This window comes from Magnolia sinica, chromosome 15 (genome assembly GCF_029962835.1).
Source record: "Magnolia sinica isolate HGM2019 chromosome 15, MsV1, whole genome shotgun sequence".
NCBI lineage: Eukaryota > Viridiplantae > Streptophyta > Magnoliopsida > Magnoliales > Magnoliaceae > Magnolia > Magnolia sinica.
This window is the reverse complement of record NC_080587.1, coordinates 59,354,476-59,371,991: the sequence shown is the minus strand read 5'-3', so window position 1 is coordinate 59,371,991 and position 17,516 is coordinate 59,354,476. Positions and strand designations below refer to the sequence as shown.

The following is a 17,516-nucleotide window of genomic DNA, read 5'->3' as shown; positions in this document are numbered from 1 at the left end:
CAACTCTACCTCTATGAATATGAATCAGTGAATTGTCTGATTGATGAAACGTATCAGTTGACATACATGGAGCACAAGTGAGCCTCCATGCACATGTGCTCATGTCAGTTACCTCCAAAATTGGATTGACTTGGCCGAGTATCAAAACCATTCTGCAAGTGTGTGATTGTGAGAAATTGCTGGATTTATAGCCAGCCTCAGGTTTTCATGTTCATGGCTTGCTCTGATACAGCCATGCAGCAAGAGTGTTTTAGTGCTTGTTGATTGACATTACAAGTATGCAGTACAGCTTTTCATATGCCTAATGATGCCATGATGGGTTGGGGAAGGTCTTTTAGCAATTTATGCTCACCTTAATGATTTTACTGAGTTAAATCAACTGCCTTCTCCTTTCAAATAAAAAATAAAAAAAATCAACTGCCTTTCTCTCAGTCTCAGATATTCTTTGAGCTTGTCTTATCACCTCTTGTCTGCAAGTATGACTAGTAGTATTTTGACTTTTATCATGTTCATGACAGTGATGCAGAGCGTTCACTTGTTGAGAAGTTGGCTTCACTCAAGACATCCAGTAGAGACAATTCTGTTCCTTCAGAGGGTAATGACTGCTATTTTCTTGAAAGGGATTGCTGCATAGTTTCACCAGAGATTCTTCAGGTTTTCTGCTGCACATGTTTGCAGGAACCATCAAAGGCAATCTTGATGAATATAACAAGAGAAGCCGAGAAAATCCTGTTCTGGGAAAGGGGGTCAAACAAGTTTCTTCTTTGTGGAGCTCAGTTAAGAGCTTTTTGCGGTATGTTGATTGTTGCTGTGTTATCAGATCATTTGTTCTATTTGGATGCACAAGTGAGTTGCATTATGAACTTACTGTTTACTCCTAGCGAGGAAGTAGCACACAAATTGCAGTCATTTTCCTTCCAAGTCCACTTACAGTAATGCAATTGCAATTTTGGTCCCAAACCCTTATCATGAATGCTTCTGAAGGAAATATTAGTTTGGTTAGGTCTACCTTTTAAGACTAATGATTGCAATTCAATTTGATAGACACTTAATTGATGTTCTGTTGCTTCCTTTCTTATCTGCTCGCAGATCAAAGAGGTTTTCCTTGCTTGCAGTCAATTCTTGTTCAATTCATCTAATACAAAAATAATAAACAAATAAACAAGGGCGTCCTTCCTCCCTCCCTCATGATTTCTTTGGCAAGTTGGATCAGTAATGCAAACTTGATGCAGGACATGGAAAATTAAATATGATATGCAAGATTGCAGGCTTAGATCACACCAATTCAGAAACAATCACACAACTTCCACATCCCACATGAAAATCCAAACATTCAATTAAAGGGGAATCTATGCTGGTCCAAGCCGACACAGGCTAGGACTGGACCAATAAAATTATAAACCAAACAATGTCAAAGGGAAATAAAATCAACTACTCATGCATAAAAATCAGTCCCTAATCCAAGGGATTCCCTAATTTCAATTCAAGGAACCCTAAGGTGATAAAAAGGGGCAAATCAATTAGGGATCATGTAATATAGGGTTAGGATTCATGAAAAAAAACGGCTATGAGAGGATAAAAGAAGATAAAAACCTGAACCAAAAGATGATCCCGCGTGTGGACAGCAACAATGGTCCAGATGGACGTGTGTGTGATCCCGGCCGCACGTGTGTGGAGCCCACTATTCAGAAAAAGGCCACCTTGGCCCTGGTCGGCCAGGGATGGACTCCAAAACCTCCAAATTTCAGCTCGATCCGATGTACGGTTTGTGCGTGGTGCTCCGCCGAAGTTTCAGCTCGCCTGCGGGCCGAAATCTGGAAACCTGCTTCAATGAAGAAATCTGATGCAACAAAAGGACAAATTCGAAGTATGGATGGTGGGGGAAGATGGAAAAAAAAGATGATGGAAGATGGGGGTGAATTGGGATCGATGTGGCTTCGCACCACGGTAGTTAGCCCTTCGAAAAGGGAGGGCTTCACACCCACTTTTGAATTCTTCCACAACTCACGAAGAGAGCAGAAAAATAAAGCAGGAATTTTTTTATTAACTTCAATGAATGAAAAGAACTACAAGGGGTGCCTATTTATAGGGAGAAATCCTATACTCAAAAACTCGCACCATGTGCGACACCTATTACTTGGCGATGAAGTAAACTAAAATAAAAACCAAACAAGAAAATCTAAAGCGTTCACGATGTTCTAAATAATAACAATAAGCAAAACTTAAAATATAAAACCAATCCGACGAGTGGGCCACGATCATGAGATCTCATGGTGGGCTTTTCTTGACTATCGGGCCACTTTTCTGAACCAAAACTTGTCTTCTAGCTAGGAGGCCCTCCCTGGACGTCGTCATCGAGCCAGATCGATGGTGGGGTCCTCCTTCTGCGTATGTACGTGCGTAGGGGTGGTGGTGTGCGGGCGTGCGTGTGCACGATGTCCTCATCAACTCTCCCCGGCTGCGAAGATTTCGCCACTGGCGAAATAAAACTCCTGAACCGCTCTAGGATGTTTGGATCAAGTGTCTGAAGCTCCTCCTCAGTGAGCCACGTGCTGTCCGAAGTTGGGCGTGACTTCCATTTAACTAGGTATTTCTGAAACCCGCCATCCGACGTGGAAATTATCTCATGGTCCAAGATATCCTCTATTTCCTCTCTGGGTGTGTGAAGGCTAGGTATGGAAGGCAGAGGCTGAGATGAAAGGTCGGGAAGAGGCCATGGATCAAAGGGTAAGGTTGGGACATCAGGATGGGTGGGCGAAGGGCCGAACAAAGTATCAGTGGTCCCCTGAAAAGCAACTAGATCCTCCACGTTGAATGTGGAACTAATTCCCATGGAAGGTGGAAGATCTACCTCATACGCATTGAGACCGTTTCGCTTTATAATTTTGAAGGGCCCAGCGCTACGCGCGTGTAACTTACGAATGGCCCCTGGAGGGTACCGCTCGGGCCTGATACGGACCATCACAGAGTCCCCAATATTGAACTCTTTGAAACGTCTATGTAGGTCTGCAGAAAGTTTGTAATGCTCATTACTAGTAGTGATCTTTCGCCTGATTTCTTGATGCAATGAATGTATGTGATGCGCAAAAGACTCTGCAGACTCTGATGGCCTATGAGACAATGACATGGGGATAAGATCAATAGGTTTCCTAGGCTTATAACCAGTAACGACTTCAAAAAGACTTAGACCTGTAGACCTATTGATTGAACTATTGAATGCAAACTCGGTTATGGGTAGTACGGTGTCCTATGTCCCGGTATGCTCCCCCACTCAACATCGAAGTAAACTCCCTAGGCTCCTATTAACCACCTCAGTCTGGCCATCGGTCTAAGGGTGTAGGTAGAAAATTGGAGCCTAGTATTCATCATGTGCCATAGTGTCTTCCAAAAGTAACTCATGAATCTCACGTCACGGTCAAACACTATGGTTTTTGGTAACCCATACAGTTTGACGACCTCACTAAAGAATAGCTTGGCAACATGAGATGCGTCGGAAGTCTTACAACAAGGAATGAAGTGGGCCATTTTAGAGAAACGGTCCACGACAACAACTATGGAGTCATGCTTTCGAATAGTCTTGGGAAGTCCAAGCACGAAGTCCATACTGATGTTCTGCCAAAGAGACGAATAGGACTGGCAAAGGTGTACATAATCCTGTATTCTGTTTCCTCTGCTTTGCCAGTTGACAAGTACGGCATTGCCCTATAATTTTGGTCACGTCCCACTTGAGGCTTGGCCAATGAAATCTATCCTCCATTAGGGCAATGGTCTTGTCACGACTGAAATGACCCGCGACCCCCCTGAATGTAACTCCCAGATAAGAAAATCGCGAAGGGAGGTGCGTGGTATGCACAAGCAGTCACTCCTAAACAAATATCCGTTCAAAATCAAATACTCATTGTTAGCTCCTGACGGACTCTCTAATAAAGACGTATACACAACCCCAAAATCTGAACACTCAGAATACTCTTCTTTGATGCGCTCAAAGCCTGTAACTTCAATGCTCATGGAGTTGAGTAATGCGACTCGACGACTCAACGCGTCGGCAAGCTTATTCTCTACACCGGCCTTGTGCTTAAGCACAAAAGTATACTCTTGAAGGAATTGAACCCACTTAGCGTGCCTGGGGCTTAATTTCTTCTGAGAGTTCAAGTATCTCAAGGCCTCGTGATCTGAGAACAAGACGAATTCTTGCAGTAATAGGTAATGTCGCCAATGGCGTAGTGATTGCACTACCGCGTAGAATTCCTTGTCATAGGTGGAATATCTTTGCTTCGCCTCATTCAGTTTCTCACTAAAAAAGGCAACAGAGTACCCTTCCTGGCTAAGTACTCCTCCTATGCCGACTTCTGACGCGTCACATGCGACTTCAAAAGCTTTTGAAAAATCTGGAAGTCGGGTGACTGAAGCTTCGGTCATCTTGACCTTTATCTCCTTGAAGGCCTTCGAGGCGGCCTTTGTCCATTGAAACTCTCCCTTTTTTATGCAGTCCGTGATGGGAGCCACAATGGAACTGAAGCCTCGAATGAACCGCCTATAAAAGGTGGCTAAGCCATGAAAGCTGCGCACCTCATGAATATTGCGGGGTTCAGGCCAATTAACGATGGCCTTGACCTTCTCGGGATCCGCCGATACGCCCTCAGCTGACACAATAAAACCTAAGAAGATCACACTACTAGACAAGAACGCGCACTTCTTTAGGTTGGCGTACAACTTCTCGGCCCTAAGGATCCCACAAACCTGCCTCAAATGGTTGAGGTGTTGCTCCTTAGTCATGCTATAAATCAAGATATCATCAAAGTATACGACCAGGAACTTCCCCATGAAGGGTCTCAACACTTGGGTCATCACACGCATGAAAGTGCTTGGGGCATTAGTTAACCCAAAAGGCATAACTAGCCACTCATATAGCCCATCCTTCGTCTTGAAGGCCATCTTCCACTCATCACCAGGGCGTATACGGATTTGGTGATACCCACTTTTGAGGTCAATTTTTGAGAAGATAGTAGCATTAGCCATCATATCTAGCATGTCATCAAGACGCGGTATGGGAAATCGATACTTGATTGTAATTTTGTTGATGGCCCTACTATCAACACACATCCTCCATGTGCCATCCTTCTTAGGTGTAAGAAGGGCGGGCATGGCACACGGACTCATGCTCTCTCGAATGAAACCCTTCTCTAGGAGTTCATCAATCTGCCTCTTCAACTCAGCGTGCTCCTTCGGGTTCATTCTGTAATGTGGGAGGTTTGGTAGAGTTGCCCCAGGGATTAAATCAATGGCATGCTGTATATCCCTCATAGGGGGAAGCTCATTCGGTAAATCATCAGGAAAAATATCACGAAACTCATGTACTACCTGAATGGCCTCAGTGGGTAACTCTACGCTAGTCTCTGGTACACTCTCCCTAGCCACAAGGGCGTATATCATCGAGTCCGCCTCCGTCTCTCGCTCAAAGTCTTTGGCATTCAAAATATGGAGCGGTTTGGACTTGGACTTCGACTCCTTCACTTCTTTTGGGCCGCTCACACCACTCTGTGTGGTGAACTCCTTTCCAGTTGTATTCTTGGGTGGTAGAGGATTTAGCTTGACCTTCTTGCCCTCAAACCAGAATGTACACACATTTGAACGACCAAATATGATCACATCCCTGTCATAGAGCCACGGCCTACCCAAAATGATATGGCCCACATCCATAAGAACAATATCACACCAAATTGTGTCGTTATAAGATCCAAACTGAATAGGGACAAGACAACGGTGCGAGACTGGAATGGATGTTTCATCAACTCAGGAGACTCTATAGAGCTGAGGATGGACTTCCATCTTCAAGCCCAAACGACTCACATTGCTAGTCGATGCCACTTTGGCATAACTACCACTATCCACGATCATCTTACAGTTCTTTTCCCCACATTTTGCATAAGTGTAGAAGAACGTGTTGCGGCGCCAGTCATCAATGTTCTTGGCTTGAGTCAGGGCGCAACGCACAATTGCGAGGGTCACAGACTCTTGTGCTCCCTCTTCCTCATCACTAGGGGTTCCGACTGGCTCATATTCCTCCTCCTCACTATCACTCTCTGGGGGCACTACTTCTACTTGTCCATCAATAAGGAGTACTTTGGTGCCCTCTCTCGTGCCACACTGGTGAGCAAAATGACCAAACCCCTGACACCTAAAGCCCCACTTCCACGTGAACTAGACCCGACAATCTCTTTACCCTTATCATCCTTAGGTCTGGGCTGAACATTAGGGGAAGGTTTGTTTTGGAATCCCGTGTTAGGTCTAGCCCCAGAGGGGTTGGCCTTAGTACCAGATTCGCGAAAGTCAAACCGCCTTCCCACAGATGCTTTAAGGTATTGCTCGACATCTAACACTAGTTGGTACAACTGTTCGATAGTGTCTATGTCTTTGGCGAGCAATTCTCTCCTAATGTCAGGACGGAGGCCCATTTTAAAATGAGCAAGGGTGAGTACGGGGTCCTCATCAACCTCACAGCGGGTCGAGTACTCTTCGAATTTCTCAATATAGTCAGCAACACTCATGGAACCCTGTCGAAGAGACTGCCACTCCTCAATCAACCGCATGCGATAAGAGAAAGGGAGGTACTTCTCTTTCAACGTTTCTTTCATTTCTCCCCAATGGACTATTGGAAGTTCCCTCGCTCTTTCTTTTTTTCGCTCAACCGTCGCCCAAAACCTCTTTGCTTGACCCACAAGCTTCATCTTGGCGAATCGGACTCGTCGAGCATCCGACATATCATACCATTCAAAATAGTAGTCCATATCCGCCAACCAATCTAAAAAAGCTTTAGGGTCCAAGTGACCATCAAAAGTAGGAGCATCTACCCTAACTCCCTTGAGGAGTTGTGCATCTGGGTCATATTGATCATGATGTCCCTCACGGGGTGGGTGCACAGGTACGCGCCCATGACCAGCTCCTTGGCCGCCTCCATTCCTTGGTCTAACATCCCGACCAACTGCCTGAGATTGGACATCCTCCCCAGTGGTGGGGTTTGCCCTGAAGGAGGCCTCTATTTCTTCGAGACGTTTATCTATGTGTTGTTCCAAATGCTTATTCAAGGACTCAACTTGCTGGGCTAACTTGGCCACTGTTTCTTGTAGTTGCTCCATGTTTAGTGTGGGGTGCAAACCGAAGCCGCGACCCGTACGTGTGGGCATACGCTGACTTGCTCAACCTAAGGACCTTCTATGACAACTATATGTGTCTAAAAACTAAATGACCCTACGAGACTCTATATGAAGAAGACTACACACTGTTACTAAAATTCAGCTATATATGATGGACTGAATGCATGAAGGACTCAAAGTAAACCCTAAATATGTTGTGAATTCCCCTATAAGAACCCTAGGCTTTGATACCAAATTTGATGCAGGACATGGAAAATTAAATATGATATGCAAGATTGCAGGCTTAGATCACACCAATTCAGAAACAATCACACAACTTCCACATCCCACATGAAAATCCAAACATTCAATTAAAGGGGAATCTATGCTGGTCCAAGCCGACACAGGCTAGGACTGGACCAATAAAATTATAAACCAAACAATGTCAAAGGGAAATAAAATCAACTACTCATGCATAAAAATCAGTCCCTAATCCAAGGGATTCCCTAATTTCAATTCAAGGAACCCTAAGGTGATAAAAAGGGGCAAATCAATTAGGGATCATGTAATATAGGGTTAGGATTCATGAAAAAAAACGGCTATGAGAGGATAAAAGAAGATAAAAACCTGAACCAAAAGATGATCCTACGTGTGGACAGCAACAATGGTCCAGATGGACGTGTGTGTGATCCCGGCCGCACGTGTGTGGAGCCCACTATTCAGAAAAAGGCCACCTTGGCCTTGGTCGGCCAGGGATGGACTCCAAAATCTCCAAATCTTAGCTTGATCCGATGTACGGTTTATGCGTGGTGCTCCGCCGAAGTTTCAGCTCGCCTGCGGACCGAAATCTGGAAACCTACTGTAATGAAGAAATCTGATGCAACAAAAGGATAAATTCGAAGTACGGATGGTGGGGGAAGATGGAAAAAAAGATGATGGAAGATGGGGGTGAATTGGGATCGATGTGGCTTCGCACCACGTAGTTAGCCCTTCGAAATGTGAGGTCTTGACACAAACTTTTGAATTCTTCCACAACTCACGAAGAGAGCAGAAAAATAAAGCAGGAATTTTTTTATTAACTTCAATGAATGAAAAGAACTACAAGGGGTGCCTATTTATAGGGAGAAATCCTATACTCAAAAACTCGCACCATGTGCGACACCTATTACTTGGCGACGAAGTAAACTAAAATAAAAACCAAACAAGAAAATCTAAAGCGTTCACGATGTTCTAAATAATAACAATAAGCAAAACTTAAAATATAAAACCAATCCGACGAGTGGGCCACGATCATGAGATCTTATGGTGGGCTTTTCTTGACTATCGGGCCACTTTTCTGAACCAAAACTTGTCTTCTAGCTAGGAGGCCCTCCCTGGACGTCGTCATCGAGCCAGATCGATGGTGGGGTCCTCCTTCTGCGTATGTACGTGCGTAGGGGTGGTGGTGTGCGGGCGTGCGTGTGCACGATGTCCTCATCAAAACTTCAAGTTACTATGTAGATAGCCAGTCCACTCCCTCCCTCTAATATGATTTATTTGGCAAGTTGGAACAGTAATGCAAACTGCAACTTACTATGAAGATAGCCAGTCCACACAAGATATCAAAAGAAGAGCTGAGAGAGAGCAAGCAACTGGTATAGATTGTCATTAAGCAAAGAAAATCAGTCTGAAATTTCAAAGTAGGAAACAAGGCAGCAGCCAGGACCACCCTCATGCCTCTTTCTTAGAATGTTTTGTAACTCAAGAATCGTTTTATCCAAGCATGAGAGCTACTTGGCCTTCAAGTAACCCACAATCAAAACCTTCCAATTAAAACTCCAATTAAATACTTCCCCGAGGCGTCAATTTTATTTGTCGAATTTCACATGCCAAACCATGATACCCATGTTGTATCCGGTTATTGTAACTGAAAACTCCTGCTTCAAAAGCTGTGCATCCAATTTCATAAATCATAAACCTAGTTTCCTGGATCACATTTTTTACTTTATGTTACATCTGATAGAAGGCCATTCTAACAACCATCCAATTTGCAGGCGAAAGCAATCTCGAACTGGGTTCTCATCGGTCAGCATAGAAGCGTCGGTGCCAATGTGGGCCCACCATAGCAGAGCAGATCCCTTGCTTGTGATTTCCGTTTCTATGGTTTTTGTTTTGGCATGTCTCTCTTCGTTGATGGATAGGTTTGATTCTTGCAAGTTATTACAACAGCAGAAACCCTCTTTCACTGCTTCTAAATCAACAAATAACATCTGTGAATGATTATAGTGTCCGATGATGTCTGTAATACACATACATAGTGGATTGGTATGGTCCCATCATTTCAATCTCATTCATTCCTTTCAAAACAGGTAAAAAATATAGATATGATAGTGCAGTGTTACCAAAATTAAATTTCACTCAGGAGTTTGGTGTTTTTTTTTCCCCTTTCTTTCTGATCTTATGTGCAGTTGATAACCAGTACCAGATCAATTGTTTTGGAGAAGTGCTAAGCAATTCATGCAATGATAATTCGAATTGGGCAATGCGTGGCACATGCACCGATGTTGCATGTGTTCGACATCCAGGCCATTTGCCAAGTAAGGCCCACCACGAGCATGCCCTAGCCCAAAAATTGAATCACTTGTGTGGTAGGAGGTAGACCACATATTTGAGAAAAACCGACAATTGGGAAATATACAACTGGCGGTCTGTATTCACCTTACAAGTTGATTGGCTTGAGTTTTCAGCAGGGCGCAAATGGGTCAGGTCGAGGGGAATCTCAGACCTGACCCATTTGATAATTGGCTTTGTATTTTGGTCACAGACTCAACTCTGGGGCAGGTCAAGAGGAGGCTTGGGCCCAATCACTTGACAATAGGGTCTGGTTTTGGCCCCAGAACCAACTCATTAAACTCTAGGGTGGGTGAAAGTCAAAATAAGGGGACCCACTGGGTATAAGAGAAGCGGATAGCGTCCAGGCAGGGGCTCTGTGGGGCCCACTGTGATGTATGGGTTTTATCCACACCGTCTGTCCATTTTTAAAGATCATTTTAGGGTATGAATCTAAAAATTAGGCGGTCCAATGCTCAAGTGGACCGCACCACAGGTAGCAGTGGCAATAATGAAATTCACCATTGAAACCTTTCCAGGGGCCACCATGATGTTTATTTGCCATCCAACCTGTACACAAGGTCATATGGACCTGGATGAAGGGAAAACACAAATATCAGATTGATCCAAAACTTCTTCAGCTCACAAAAAGTTTTTAATGGTGGGAGTTCAACCCCCACCTCAATTTTGGGTTCATATCATAAAATGAACTGGAAAAATGGATGGACGGCGTAGATAAAACCCACACATCACAGTGGCCCCACTGAGATCTGCTTGGACGGATTATCATGCAGGCACAACGCAATCGGCTTCCAGGTATAAGGGGGTTCAGTCCGTGCCCATTTATATCATGGATAGGATCCGGGTCTGGTTTGGGCTAGGTGAAATACTATAGTGGGGTCTTGAGAAATTTAATCCAAAAAATATGTTGATAGTGTCTAGGTTTAAAAATCAAATGAGCTACAGGAGTACATGGTCCATCTAGTAAAATGGATTGCCCTTATTTCAAGATAGGTAACCTTTATGTTGGGACCATGTCCAACGTGAGTGGGCCGCATGCAGCCAGCTATAGGTGATCAACTCTCTTTGTAATGGGGTGCTAGCAGGGACTTACAGAGGTGATAAACTCTTTTACAAAGAAGAGGAAAAGGACTTGTGTAATTAACTACATACATGGGTTTGGGTGAGTCTTATCCCTGAGCTAGTTCTTGGTCAGGTCAATTTTAGGATTGTGCAAATCGGACCCATTTACAAATCCGATCAGAGTAGGAAACTGGTTGGGTTGATCTCAAGGGCTCCTAGACCCGGCCTATTTAGTAACTGTTTCGGACTCGTGGACCCAGATCCATGTGTTTTCGAGTCAAGTTGGCCCCACCTATTTGTGCCTACCTAACTTTTGGCCAAGGCATGATCATGATTGGCCCTACCTGATGAGTGGTCCAAATTCCCCCATCCGTGTTTATCATGTGATGCTTCTTTTAATTTTTAGGACGGTTTTCTTTTGGGTAGGCAGATAGTAGCAATAGAAAGAAAAAAACAAGCTGCGGGTTGTCATATGCAGTATTAAGACACCCATCACGTGCATTAGACATTGATGTTCCAAAACTTCGATCTGGACCATCTCTCCATCTAGGCCCACTCTCTGATCATCATGTCAAAAGCTCATGGATTAGAGGATCCTATCCCTTTCAATCAACAGCGTGCAAGATGGATCCAAATAATTTAGGGGTGATGACTTGAACCAATATCTGCTTAGCCTTTCCTTGCATTGCCCATACCTTGAATCACTTTGATATGTGACTTTCAATACTCATCCGAGTCAATTGGAAACAGTAGACACCCCACCCAGACCCAAACTTATTCTAATCTTCAGCCAAAGCCCAAGCCTAGCCAAACCTAAAGCCAAAGTGTCTTGAGAAAAGTCTGAGTGTTTTAATCCTAGTCCGAGTATTACTCTTCTACACAGTGTAATATATGTAAGTGTTTCTTCTTGTAATTTGGAAGTTTTCTTTAGTAAAATTTAGTTGCTAACGCTATAGCGAAATCTAAACTTAAAACATATATCGATCCTTATTCTATATTTGCATCAAGCTAAACTATAAAAATTTGTTAAGACTTTATCTTTTAATCTTATGATCTTATACTCTTTGAGTTCAAGGCCCCTTGTCATGCAACATTTTTTTCCCTGACTGGTTATTGAAGATAGGCATTATTGGGTTTCCACGATAAGACATTGATATAAAAATGGCTTATCGCGAAAACCCAAGAAGATAAATGGATAAAGTCTTGAGATCATTATCCACCGTTGGCTCTTTTTCATCTAGTTCATCTAAAATAAGTATATACATCAAAAATTCAGAAGAAATAAGTTTTGCAGATATAAAAATGATTATTAAAAATTGATAGATACTAATTGCACCGCTTAAAGAAATCTAAAATGAGAATTTTTTTTCCAACTCAAGTCTTATTATTTGATCAAAATTATTAAAAGAACGGTCTCATTAATGTCTCAACAAGAATTTTTTTCAACTACTTAATAAAAAGACATTTATAAAATAATAAATACTTTAAGCCCAAATTCCAACAGAAATATTGAAAATGGTAAAATAACTTTATTTTAGACAAACTTAAGGAATAATGTAAATTTTTCAAAACAATTAAAAGGAGAAGATGTCAAACTTTTAGATGTCTAGACTCTAACAACTAAAAATTCTAATACGGATTTAGAAAATATTAGAGTAGAAAGGATAATAGAACATCCTTCAGGACAAGTAGAGATAAAGTTCTCATTTTCTAGAAAAGCTTTATTAAAAAATATTAGTAGCCCTATTCTTCAAGTGCTTCTTACTTATTTGTTCTATTAATAAAAACAAAAGGAAAGAAAGGTTAAAAGCTAATTTACTACTTACAAGGGTAGCATATCCTACCTATCAACTGGCATACCAACCTCCAATAGAACCAAATGAAGTTGATTTTGATTTAAATCTTCTTCAGATACAAGAGTTCAAAATAAATAAGAAAATGTTGAGAAGAGAGTTCAATTCAAATCCTAAAAGATTTAAATTCCTTAAAAGTAAAATTAAAGAAGAAAAGAAATTAATCAAAAAGTTATAATATGACTATATGAATAAAGAAAAGAAAATTGTATTCTTCTTTGACTAGTTTGAATAAACCTATAACCAACTTGAGGTAAATGTCACGACAAAAAATAAAAATAAAAATAAAAAAATAAAAAAATAAAAAAATCTTTAAAACTTTGTTAATGGAAGATGATAAAAAGATTGAAGCAATTCATCTACTATTTAAGTCACTAAAAATATTTAAAGATGAGATAAAAATCAACCCTATAAGCAATAGTTCTTTAATAAAAGACCAAGACGGATTAGTTAGTGGTCATTAAGTAGCCCAATTAGTAGAATAAAAAAATAATAAATATATACTTGCAAACTATAATTAAAAAATTAATAAAATTGAAACTCTTTTAAATAAAGAAGAATTGAATTATTATTTTTTCAAAAAAATTAAAAAAGATAAAAAAAATTCTATGGTAATTCCATACTTTTTACTTTATGGGATTATATTATCTAGAGAACCAATGAAACTAACAAATGAATTAATTAATCAAATTACAACAAGATTAGCCACTATCTAGATAACTAAACCCAAAGATAAGGCGGGATCATCTAAATTGATTTATGCTTTATCAAAAACAGAAGAAGAGTTCAGCGATCCGGAAAAAGATACCTCTAATAATAAATCACTAGAAATAAACAAACTTAATTTTATTCCTCAAACAATTACTACAGACAACCAACTTCGATTGACCTTCAATTAGAAGAAACACCAATGCTCTCCTCAAGCCTTAGCTTTGATGGTTCTACGTTATATCAATAGAATATATATTGCTATTTTGAGTATTAGATTCTTAATCTTTATAATAATAGATTAATGTATGCTAATGCTTGTAAAATATGAAAAAAAAAATAATTTAAAAAGCTATAGTTAGAATGATAACTTTGTGTTTCTCTAAGCAATTAAGAGCCTGATGGGATCAACCTCAAAAGGACTACATAGAGAATGCGGTTAAAAGATACCCTAAGGGACAACCAATTTTAAATGATTCAGGCCAATATATTGGAAGTTCTATTTATGCTCTATGTACAAGTATAATTTATCATTTTATAGAAAGATCTAAAGACACCTATGCTAAAAATTAAGGAACATCTAATAAGTCTTCGATACCCAACATTAATAGACTTTAGATGATATAAGGATGTATTCTTAATTCAAATTTTCTCTCTCTACATAACTCATCATGAGTTTTGGAAAGAGAAGTTTATTGTAGGATTACCACCCTTATTCAGTGTGAGGGTAAGAAATCAGTTAAGAAACGAGTATAGAGTCAAATTGTGATAATTTTTCATAAGAAAAATTATTAAAAATTTTAACAGTGTTGGATTAGCCTGTCGTAATAATTTTAAAATAAATAATCAAATTTAGAAAGAAAACTGAATAGTAAAAAGGAATTAGGAAACTTTGCTATCAATTTGGTTACACACCTATTGTCCCTGAAAGTAGTTAGAGGTAAAAGCTTAATAAAAAACATATAGTAAAATAAAATTTCATAAAAACAACCCTAAAGAATATAAGAAGGATAAAATATCAAAACAAAAATGTGTAGAAAGGACTAAACCCACTTGTTTGAAATGCAAACAAAAAAACCATTACGCTAATAAATATTTTAAGCAAAACTTGAAAAAATAAAACAAGCTTTTAAAAGAAGACATTCCTGAGTCTAAAGAAATTGAAGAATTTAAAATTAAAGTTCAAAACGTAATTAATCAATAAGCTTTAGAAAACGAGGAGCAGATTTTCGACCCATGCGGTTGTGATAGCAACTCTTCAATTGAAGACTCTTACTCAGACAATTACTTACATCTATTCACAACTGAAAAATAAATTATTTTAGACATAATTGATGAAATTCCTGATAATAATAAATGACAAAAAATACTTAACTAAGTTACTACATTAACAAAAACCCCATCACACTTGAGATCAAGATAAAGGAAAGACTTCAATAGAACATTGTCAATTTGATGAAATTCTTAAAGGGCTATTTAATTTTCCATTTCCTCTATAAATACTATTAAACAACTCATTATTACTCTATGAACTTGTTTGAAAGTACGTGAGTATTTTCATCTTGAAAATCGATCCAAAAGGGCTGACTTAAATTTGCAGGCCCCACCGTGATGTATGTTACATATCCACACCGTCCATCCATTTTACCATAATATTTTAGGGCATAAACTAAAAAATGAGGTAGATCCAAAGCTCAAGTGGTCCACAGCACAGGAAATGATGGTCTTAAAATGTCTATCATTTAAAGTTGTTTCCTTCTTAGGGCCCACATTGATGTTTGTTTGTCATGTAACCTTTTCATAGGGTCACACAGACATGGATAAGGGTAAAACATGGATATAAGCTTTGATCCAAAACTTCTAGGGGCCCTAAGAAGTTTTAAATGGTAGGTATTCAATTCCCACTATTTCTTGTGGTGAGATCCACTTGAGCTTTAGATCCACCTCATTTACTAACTCATTACCCAAAATTATTTGGGATAACGAATGGATGGTGTGGATAAGCCACATACATCATGGTGAGCCCCACATTTATTCCATACCCCTGGTCGATTTTAACATTCAAAAAGTAAGTTCTCAACATTTGCATTGGGAATATTATGGTAATTACATGACCTTTTTATAAGGATTTATCGTGAGTGAATTAAAAATAAATAGCCCTTAAAAAAACCCAAGTAGGAAGAGTGTCATCTCATCTTACCATTTATGACCTTAAAGGAGAAATAAATGAATTAAAATCATAAATAAATATTCCAAAAGGATAAATATAAATGCTTGAAATTAAATAGCATATCTATTCTTGAAAAAAAAAAAAAAAGGTATGATGAAAAGTGCAGATTTCCAAGCAGAAAAAATGAAAAAGAGTTCGGTGTGGAATGCAAATAGAAAGTTCTGGAAAAGCATGCAGGATTACTGATAACAAGAAAAATGGGCAAGGCAGAACTAAAGTAAAAACAGTTATGGCGTCCCAACCACCCTATAAAGATGATTGAAAGAACGATGAATTCGTAAATACATTACAAAATATCTCAATACATAAATGGTATTCTCATTTCATAATTACGATAAAAGATTTTATCTTGAAATAACTGGGTTAATAAACTTTAGAATAGATATTAATAACAATAAAGAATGACTAATTTCATTGAAGTATTTTGAGAAAATCTCTCAAAAAATAAGCACGACAAATATAAAAAGACTTCAAATGGAATTCAAAATTCCCAATGCTCATATTTATAATAAGAAAACTTAGAAACTATCTTTATTTTCAAAATTTAATCTCAGGGCCTGTTTGGATCATGGAAAGCGTGGAAAAGGAAATAATATTTCCTATGAAATTCACTTTTCGTTGTTTGTTAAGTCATTCTTTGTGAAAATTTGTGGGAAACACCATTTCCTACTTTCTATCTTTGTTGAAAAATAAATACATTTATTTTCTCACTTACACTCATAAGAAATGTATTTTCCTACGGTGACAGAAAAATACATTTTCTCAAGGGTTAAAGCCCAAATGCGCCCCGATGTTCAATCGTCTCACATATGCCATATGTGCCAAATGAGACATTGTCCATCTTCGACCATGCCCCATGTCACACCCCAAACCCGGGGACGGACAACTTCCATGATGCCCTGAATCTGACACTCAACTTCCATACACCAAGTCCCAAGTTCGATGCACCACAAGGAAGATTTTTGACTGATATATATATATATATATATATATATATATATATATATATAATACCTGAGCATGATGATCCATCATCAAAATACCAAGCAACACTCTCCATTATAAATCCTGATGGTTACAAGTATAATGCTTTACAAAAGGTACATAACGTCAATATTGCCAAATTGAAAAATAGATGCAATGCATCGAGAAAGCTAAGTCTTCCAAGTTACTGCAGCCCTGAAAAAAATGGAAAATAGAAAGCTTAGGCAAAAAGCCTAGTAAGTACACACGTGTGTGCAGTGTCTTACATGCAAGCAAGATAAATATGTCACCAAGAAATCATATATAGTGAAAGGCGTATAGTATGTAAGGTATGATGCCGATGTCAATGTCAATGCAATACATATGCATCATAGTAATACTCCAAGTCAATGCTACCAACATCACCAAGTCATATTTTCATTTCTCCTATATCACAGCTATAACTGTATTACACGCATCCGTAATCACATCATCATCATCATATTGTCATGTCATAATCATATAATATCAGAGTACGTAATACAGATCAGCTATGCAAATGAGGAGTCATAAAGAGTCAAATATCAGATGCCGAGGATGCAATGCAATATACAATTCATGATGAGTTCACGAATACCATCAGCCATATCTAAATGTAAAAAAATAGTAACCCAAAATGTTATATGCCGTGGATGTAATGCAATATGCCGTGCGAATGGAAGGACCATGCTGGAGTGTGAAGTTGGGATGATAGTACGTAGTGTCTCAGGCTATGGGGCCCATCACAAAAGACTTCTATCCAAACCAATCTCATATCTAATTTGGATAGTCAGATTCAATGTGATAAACTCCTGATCTCAGGTTAGTCGCACACCCCAACCAAAATCCTAGCGATTACGAAGGTATACATAACAAATAACTGCACACCACCAGCTCGAGTGGATAGTGAATAAATGA

At 39.4% G+C, this 17,516-nt stretch overlaps 1 protein-coding gene across 2 annotated transcripts in view; it reads left to right on the top strand.

Annotated features, from left to right (window-relative positions):
• LOC131228193 (uncharacterized) overlaps positions 1-9,551 on the top strand; it is a 97,852-nt gene extending 88,301 nt beyond the window's left edge. For both annotated transcript variants that reach the window (XM_058224057.1, XM_058224058.1), the window contains exons 9-11: positions 519-595; positions 679-793; positions 9,167-9,551. In XM_058224057.1, coding sequence (XP_058080040.1) covers positions 519-595; positions 679-793; positions 9,167-9,392 — 418 coding nt within the window. In that variant the 3' untranslated portion in view covers positions 9,393-9,551. The remainder of the gene's footprint in view (positions 1-518; positions 596-678; positions 794-9,166) is intronic.
• The last annotated feature ends 7,965 nt before the right edge of the window (positions 9,552-17,516 follow it).